This window comes from Hakea prostrata, chromosome 7, assembly GCF_041222555.1.
Source record: "Hakea prostrata isolate BN-2017 chromosome 7, UWA_Hpros_2, whole genome shotgun sequence".
NCBI classification, from domain to species: Eukaryota; Viridiplantae; Streptophyta; class Magnoliopsida; order Proteales; family Proteaceae; genus Hakea; species Hakea prostrata.
In genome coordinates, this window is record NC_142606.1 from 14,946,676 (window position 1) to 14,955,952 (window position 9,277).

The following is a 9,277-nucleotide window of genomic DNA, read 5'->3' on the forward strand; positions in this document are numbered from 1 at the left end:
AACGCTATTATAATCTTGTTAGTGAATAAAATATAATTTTTTTAATAAGGTGGGGCCCACATTTAACTTTCAAATTAAGAAAATTGTAGCCCGAATAAAGTACGCAAGCAGCAAATGAACCATTTAAATACACAATGGAAAAGTTTTACAAGCCAAGAAGGAAAATAAAAAGGAATGACTTGACGTCGGGAGCAACCAGAATTGTGGAAGCCCCCGTATACAATAATACAAAGCGATTTTTTTTTTTGTTTTTTTTTTTCCCCAAGTGTTGCACGTGCCAGGAGAGCCAACTTCTTTCTATTTTTGGTTTAAGTGTTACAAACATACAAACACACATGCCAGAAACCTCAATCAATATACTTACACCATGTAGTTAGAGGAGCCAATAGAGCCTTCTACGTTCCTAAAGAAGCTCGATCATCTGGCCCAGCGAGCATAATCTGTCATTTCCAAGCAATCAGATTTCGTCTTCTAATATATAGACTATGTGAGATTGTGTGCATTTTTACTCTTTAAACTCTTTTTTTTTGCATTTCATTTTTTTTTTTAAAACTCGCACGAAAGTATTGAAGAAAAAAAAAAGAAAGGAAAGACATCAACTTAATACTTACATTGCAGTCAAAAGCAAATCTCCTGGCTAGCATAATGGCTGCATTCCTTTCTCGCTGTGATTCAAAGGCCAATACAAAGGAAATCCCTTTCTTTGCTTGCCAGAACAATGCCTGGGGTGCAGCATTACCACCCCCTCTGACTCCACACAGCTGAGAAGACAAATGGGTATGAGCTACAGTTTTCAGAAATGAACTGGGAATCAAACTAGATGTGTTGGGTCCACTAATTTCGCTCTTTACCAGACAGTGGATTGCAGTTAGGCATTAGATATAAATAAAGGTTTTGAAGCAATTTTTGTCAGGGTTGGAAAAGTTCCAACAAAAGTAGGCAGCACAGTTAAATCTTTTCTCCAGCAAAGTTAGCTTCAGAACTAAGTCAGCAGGCGCTGAGGATGTTCCATGCTACTCATACCCATAAAAACCAGAAGAAACACAATACATTAAGCTTCATTTAACAGCTAACCAGTAGGATAGATAACACAGAGAACCAGAGGAGGAAAAGGGGGAGGATTCTGAACCAACGGACTAGATAACGAGAGCACCATCCCACCATAGAATTGGAGCCACACGATTTCTACACTGCTGTAGGGGCAACGCACTGGAGCATGTCTAATGCACAAAATTAGGACCAATCACTAAATAAGCCCTATGGCTCTTTTTGGTATCAATTCTCATTCTCTATTATACCTATTTAAAAGAAATAAGTATAATAATTCACTATTGGTCAATAATGAAAAATGATTTGGTGAATTTTGACAAAAATAAATTGTGGAATGAAAAATAAGTTTGCTGTCAAAATAAAAAATTGTTAGGAAATAATAGTGAGCAAGTGAGAAAAAAGGGGAAAAGTATGACTTTTATATATAAAAAATGTGCATTGACTATTTTACCCTCATCTTAACTAAAAAAGATTAAGTAAACTTGTGCATAAATGAAGATAATGAAATTCTCATAATAATCCATAATAGACAAAAAGTCTATTATGGATTTTAGAGGTTTTTATATTATTTTAAATAAAAATAAAACTGATAATAAATGCCAAACAATTTAAAATAATAACAAATCCTCATAATTGATAATGATAATTGATACCAAAAAGAGCCTACATAGCAGATTTCCAAGGCCAGAAATGGAAGTTCAGTTAATTTTCAGCATTTTCTCTCAAGATTAACCTTGAGAGCTCTTGATTATGCTGATTGCTGGCCAAGTCACCCATCAATTAGAAAACAACACAGGTAGACATTTGGTGCCTGAAGACTAATTTCCTTTTCGTGCACTAGTTTCCTTCTATTAAGAGCCATAATCCCACAAGTTACCTGCATCGAAGTGGAGTAGTTCTCCTTAGCCTTTGTAATCCTTCCTTTACAAAGCTTAATCCTCATCCTCCCCACATGAAATACATGAACACAATGAGGTGGATGATCATTTCCATTCATCTGGGTCACCACTACCTGAAGAAACATATTAAACGTAAGGGAAATCACCAACAAGCCATGGAAATGATGAGCAGAGTTCTTCATGCTCTACAGGTCATATAGTTGCTTTAGGTAATGAGAACAGCTTCTTATACATCTCTATGATATTCATAGAAGAGAGAGATTGGCTTGCCAACGAAAAAGCACCACAAGGAAACATAAATAGGCTGAAAATGTATATATGCATAAATGTGTGTGTGTGTGTGTATATATATATATATATATATAGAACTTGTTAGCATTAACCCCCCTACAATGAATTAATCAAAAGCTGAAATCGACTATGTTTCAACCATATTTTTTCTAAGTCGGAGAAACTGTTGCTAGATATTTTCCATAGCCCTTTCAAACTCAGGAGCTTATGTTCTTGATGTGCATTTGTTAGATCATAAAGCTCAACTCGACTCAACTTATCCCAACCAAATGTGATCAGCAACATGGATCCTTTTTCTCCCATCAGCTCAGTTCAAAACCATACTTGTTCTTAGCCTATGCACATCTACCCTCACCACCTCTCCCAAAGTCATTTTAGGCCTATCCCTGGCTCTTTTAGCCCCTTCAGTTAATACCCTCCATACTGAAGCATTTAAAGGCCTCCATTAAATCTGTCCACACCACCCTGAATCGCTTTCTCTGCAACTTATCATGCATCAAAACTGCATTCCTAAATTCATTTTTCATTTTTTCCCCCCTCCTTTCAAGTTTTACCACCCAACTCAACATCCTCATTTCAGGGCACATTAAGTTTGTGTATATATAGATTCTTCATGACTACATAGTACATATTCAGCTTCATACATGAACTCCAATCATGTAATTGTCCTATAAATCTTTTCTTTGCATTTTAAAGAAACTAAATTGATTTCACAACACTCCTGATGCATGCCTCCATTTCAACCACTTTATCCTTCTCTTTTTTGGTGAAAACTTAACCTCTATTTCACTTTATTAATCACTGAACTAGATACCTTAAACTTTCACTTTGTGATACATCCCTATCATCAGTTTCACCCCTCACTTTTAGTCAATATTAAAGTCACAAATGACATAATCTTTTTTATTTAATTGAAATCCTTTGATTATAATGTTGATCTCCATAATTTCAACTTTGCATTTACCCCTCTTTTGATACATCCACCAAAACAATCATCAGGAAAAAGCATCTGACCATAGGATATGATCTTTAATGTCTCTTGTTAGCTCACTGTCTAACCTATGATTAGTGAAATAAATATGAGGTTAGAGCTGATCCTGAAGCAATTGATTGCAATTAGGAATTCAATACCTGTCCCCTATGGTTATCATACTAGTCTCTACACCAGTATACATATTTTTTTATTACATCCACAGATTTAGCCAAAAATGGTTCCTTCCAAAGCCATTGCGTAATTAACTCTCTGGGGACTTCTATCACAATGATATTTCTAAGTCGACATAGACCATATGAAAACCCTAACTACAATTTATATATATTTCTTGAGTCTCCTGAATAAATAAATTGCTTCCATGTTTGGTCTTCCTAGCATAAATTCAAATTAGGTAATCAAAATACTAGTTTGTTGTCTCAGGCAAGATCAACTACTCTTATTTTATATTTCATAATAACACTCCTACGTTTTATTCCTTCACATTTATTACAGTCTTGAATATCAAAATTTCTTTCATAAACAGGAACCACAGTCCTTCCCCATTCATCTGGCAATTTTGCCCTCAAAAGATAGAGTTCTAGGGCTACACTTTGTGCCACTTGGTGTCATGTGCAGAGCCATAAGACTTGAGTATAGAGATGAACACCTAAAACAATGTGAAAAAACGAATAGGAAATGCAAACCGACAATCAAGCAACACGGAGATTTATGCAGTTAGGCAGGACTGTCAATGTCCACAGTGATATGAGAGAACTACCTAGCTGTTAATAGCAAACAGTATTGCAGCCTCTAATACTCGAGGCCATGGTTCAAAAACTCATTTTGGCAAAAGCCATTTTGGTCAGACCAAAACAAACGTGACACCAGAATTTACTGAAACATCATAGTTTTTGGCAGATTGATTTGGTTAGCCATTTCTATGCTCAAACGGACATTAGGCTCTGACACTTTCAGGAAACAGTATTTTAGGGTAAATCATCATATTGTAAAAACAGAGTCACACAAAGTGGTGTTCTGGTTTTGCTTCATTGATTGACAATTGAACCCTATTGCATACCTTATGTAATTTTTCCAATTCTATGCATTGTTTCAGTACTAGAAGATGAAATAGGCAAACAAAAAAATGAGTAAATTATGAACCTTGAATAAAGAGACATAATATTGATTAATTATTTAAGATATAGTAGAAAGTATAGTTAAAACTATCCACCCAAGCCTCAACGTTACAATAGTCTTCTATATACGCTATGACATGCTGGATCAAGCCAACTGATGTTACAATGAAGCAGACATACATTTTCCTCTTAACTGTATCTGTATCACAAGCGCATGCAAATTGCAATGTCATATTGAGCAAGAAGTGGTGCTCAAATTCTCCACTGGTGCCCTTTAATGAACTCATTGACACAGAGGTAAATGGCAATTTCAGTGGACAAGTTGAAATTTCAGCCAAAATTATGCTAATTATGGGTTTCAAATACTGTTTTGTCTTAAGCACACACATTCAGAATAGCAAAATTTTGCTGCGACTTCAGTGAAACTTTTTTAACAATGTTCACAAATTTTCAAAACAAATTCATAGCAACATTATACAGAACAAGGTATCCATAATCATAAAAATTCATTGGTGGAAAGCACCCACAAACCTATGCAATGGAATAAAGACATTGACCCCATAAGGCCATAACAGGAGTTGTTGGTGTTTGTCTGTATACAATATTACAATGTAATGGCCCCTAATTAACAGCTCAAGCTTTCAGGATAAGCGGTTCTAGCTTACATAATATTAGAACAGGAACCAGGAGGTCGTATTACTATTTTACTTGTTTTCATATTTTTTAAAGCTTTTCTTAAAATATTAAAACAAAAAAACAAAAAAACTTCAGAAACCCTCATTTTTTTAAAAATATCTAAAATTTGCATTTTCTTGATGGTTTTTACAACCTTCTAAAACTATTATTTGTTTTTTTTATTAGGTAGGTGTGTTAAACTTAACTAAGAAGTGTTTTTCATCTTCCCACTCTAAGCAATTCCCCTTGGAGCTAATTGTTACTAGTATTCTTTTCCATTTAGTGGATTGTTCAAATTTTAAAATACTTGAAAACAGGGAAAAGGGTGTGGCACAATGTCATTGGTAAAGTTACAACCCATATAAGTAGGCAAGGCTCTTCAAAAGTGAGCAAATTTAGATGCAAAATTACTAGTATGCAACAGATTCTATTAAAACAAATGGCAGTTCTTATAACTTATTTGGCATTATAACACTTTATAAAACACACATGTACTTAGAAGCAAAGCCGAAAGTTGACTAGTAATGGATGTTACTTTCCATAACACACAGACTGACCCATGCATATGGTGAATTTCACCCAAGTGGTCTCTTAACTTTCATCTGCCCAAGTCTCACAAAAAAAAAATTTGGTACATACTTCTATACAATAAATAGCATAATGATCCTTTAGAGCGCAACCTTCAAAAATGGACTTCCAAATCCCGCTCGATAGATAGGATTTGGAATGCCATCTATTTTGATGTATCTTCTAGACCGTTAGTTATTCCCCATCCCCGGTTGATGATACCCCAAGGACTAGGCTTATTGTTGTCTCTTGGGGTCTTAGTTCTTCTTTTTGATCTTTTGCTTAAAAGGTCTTGTTCTTTTGTTTCTTTTATTATAATTATTTATTCATAAATAAATAAAATAAAAATAATAAAAATAAAAACATAATGATCCTTCAGATAATGTTAAAAACATTTAATATTATCAGAATAATCTATAGTCAATAACACACACTTAAAGTGACTAAGAAAAAAAAGGCTGAATAAATGAAATGATAATGACAACATACATTGAACTCTGTCTCAGGTTTCCTAACAAGTGCCTCCACGTAGCTTCCCAATCCCGGAGCTGTTAAAAGTCAATGGATGAGAGAGTAGACTGCAGCTAATTTAATAGCAAAACATCAGGAATGTATTGTGCACCAAAAATCCAACAAAGGCTAAAACACTTGTGCAAACTAGACTCCTAGGTACAACTTCTTTGATGACCCTAGTTAAAATAGATTCTGGTCAAGCTTTATGCACGTGCTGCTTACAAGACCATCATCTAGTATGTTTAAGCTTGACTATAACTTGTAAGGTAATTTCAAGAATCCTCAAAATTATTAGAAAGTTCACAATGAATGGTTGGTTTTGCTTCTATCAAATACAACTTCTTCCAAATACAAGGGAAAAAGTCAGGATATGGAATGCAGTACAGATCAGGTCAGCCATGAAATCTACCATGCGGCCATTCCAGGGAGTCACTACTTATTAATCAGTTTGGCCAGATCAACCACCCACATGGCTCAATATACTGGACATAAGGCAAGGATTTGTCGATTTTTTTGGCCACATATGATGTTCTTTCAGACCAAAATTTATAACAGAAAGTAGCAAAAAATGATCCCCCTTTTGGACAGCCATTTAAGCAACAACATGAAGGACAAATAATCAACTAACCAGATTTATCCATGATTGAAATACATCTTGTTCCAGATGTAGGAGAAAGAACAAACCAGGATCAATGAGACCAGTGGTTCTCACTGCGAGTCTTTGGTCATCTGCTACTATATCTGCCTGCAAGATTCTCCCAACATCAAAAGGCTCCGGAGCATAAACCAATTTTGTGGCCCCTGATGCCATTCAAAGTTAGAACAAGACAATTGATGTATTGAACAACATGACAAACTATGGCAAGAACAAATTTTGAGCCCCTGATGTGGTACAAACCATATAACAGGACATAATATAAAAAGGAGAATGCAGCTCTAGCAATGATCATAAGTAATCAGAAAATATTCACCCAGTTAGTGGATGGAAATCTCAATCTGAAAGGAAAGACATGAGATCTAATTATCAGGATTCAAGACTCAAAGTAATCAACAAATGACATAATAATTTGCAGAAAAAAAGGCATAAATAGAAATTCAGAAGCCCTAATTCACGACATTTTCAATTACAAAAAGAATATTCTTTGAAAGATGAAAACCTCCCGACATCACGATCTCTGCTGAATAGTGGACCCCATGGAATTCAAACAATATAAAACAACCAAAACTAAGGGCAATTATAAATGTAATAGAAGTGAAATACAGTAGAACACATAGACAACACAGCAAAAACCATACACAGTTTAACAAATCAAATGATAGATGGTGGACCTTGGTGCAATATTGCTCCTTCACAACCTAGTGGTCTCAATGAGTCAAGAAACAGCCTCCCAGTGAAGCAGTTTAAGACTCTGTACATTATGGACATACCCAGACCTCATTCTGGGGCTTGGAGTTTCGGTTCTCTCTCTCAGGGGTTGGGGGAAAGGAGAGGGGAGGGGGAAGAGAATGGGAGCCTTGGGAAATAGGTATGCCCCTTTTTTGTGAATCAAATGATCAAGTAAGACCTCCAAGTTAAGCATCATGGAATTCCACATGTAAATAAACAATTAGTTTCAAGTAATCCATACCAGAAATAGGCTCTTTTTTGCTTCCATCTGTGGATACACGATACCACTGAATAAAGCATTTAGAAAGATCTGGAGCTTTATCCATGCAAGGAATGATCCGCAAACATGAACCTAAAATCTCAGAACCATCTAACTCAAATGAATTGGACCTGCCCGACAGAGTCTTCTTGCTCATTTCCACCTTCAAAGGTCACAGAAAAGAGAGAATGGAAGAAATTAATCACAAAACTTGACATGATACCATAACAGAGTCTCATATTGTAAAAGATGAACAGAATTTAATAAAATATCAAGCAGATCTGTATGTGAAAATCAACAAAGAATTCATCCAATTCAGCTTGTAAAAATGGGAGGGGGTGCATAATTAGATAAAGGACAGATAAAACTATTAATCTTTAGAACAAATGATGAGATTTCTAAACCTACTGGAATAGGGATATAAAATAACAGAAATAAGTAACCCCAGAAATCTTTGCCAAAATACCAAAAAAGGCCATCCGGGCCAAAATTAACCATAATGGCAGAAAGAAAATCAACCAAACTTGACAGTAGAGCATATTGGGAAATGCTTCAAAAAAAAAAAAAAACTTTATATGGTAACACATACATATTAAATTACTAACAATGAAAATGCATGTCATGAAAGGGGAAAGGCTGAATCATGAGACGTAAGATCCAGGCTCCATTGGAAATGACTGAAAAGGTCTAGAAACCAGAACCAACCTCCTTTTGAAGCTGAAGAGAATACGATGACTTCTCCGCAAGTTGAATCCTCAACACTTGTAGTTCATGTTCCAAGTCCATCACCTATATATATTAAAAAAAAAAAAAAATTTAAATAGTAACTCACATTCACCCCCAATACCCTGAAGAACACATACAAACATTGATGCACAGAACTAAATTTAGAAGATATGCAAATAAGATGCAATCTATCTATTTCATCCACCAATACTTTAGAAGGGCTACCTTGCATTCTACTAGAAAGTGTATACCATTAAGAAAAAATGACAGCAATGGACAAAGAGACTCAGAATTCCACAAGAAACCTATTAGAAATAATCTCATGGAAGCTCCACCAAATTCTAACATGGTGTAATGTTTGACAAGATTTTAGAAATATTAAGCTTAAAAGATTTGAGCTTTCTTATTTGAATTTCAATGGGATCTATTGTCGGATTTTGAAATTATTGAAAAACCAATTCCTCCTATTCAGTAATCAGTGGTTTCAAAAATTGAACGGGAAGTTGAATTACATCCAAGAAAATATCAAGATAATTATAATTCAGTATTAGTTAGTGATCCCGGCTCGGTGAGTCCTTTCTTCCATGATGAACTGTTGACACCAGTCCTACATTTTGTCTCTATGGACCGAGGAGAGGGGGGGAGAATGGACCATGGAGAGAAGCAGGGGGGCTGTCAACGCATGGCAATGCATGGATTGGACCAATGTCGACCGAATGACAGCCCCACGGGGAACAGAGAAGCAAGGAGGTCAAATTCCGGAGGACATGTATTTCATTACAGAAATATCACAAAGAAGCA

General features: G+C 35.4%; 1 protein-coding gene across 1 annotated transcript in view; it reads right to left on the bottom strand.

The window, feature by feature from the left end:
• Nucleotides 1-90: 90 nt before the first annotated feature.
• Nucleotides 91-9,277, bottom strand: part of LOC149010067 (stomatal closure-related actin-binding protein 1-like) — a 37,435-nt gene continuing 28,248 nt past the window's right edge. The window contains 7 exon segments of the mRNA XM_089161350.1: nucleotides 91-440; nucleotides 612-761; nucleotides 1,928-2,062; nucleotides 6,081-6,139; nucleotides 6,789-6,905; nucleotides 7,733-7,913; nucleotides 8,456-8,539. Coding sequence (XP_089017476.1) covers nucleotides 396-440; nucleotides 612-761; nucleotides 1,928-2,062; nucleotides 6,081-6,139; nucleotides 6,789-6,905; nucleotides 7,733-7,913; nucleotides 8,456-8,539 — 771 coding nt within the window. The 3' untranslated portion in view covers nucleotides 91-395.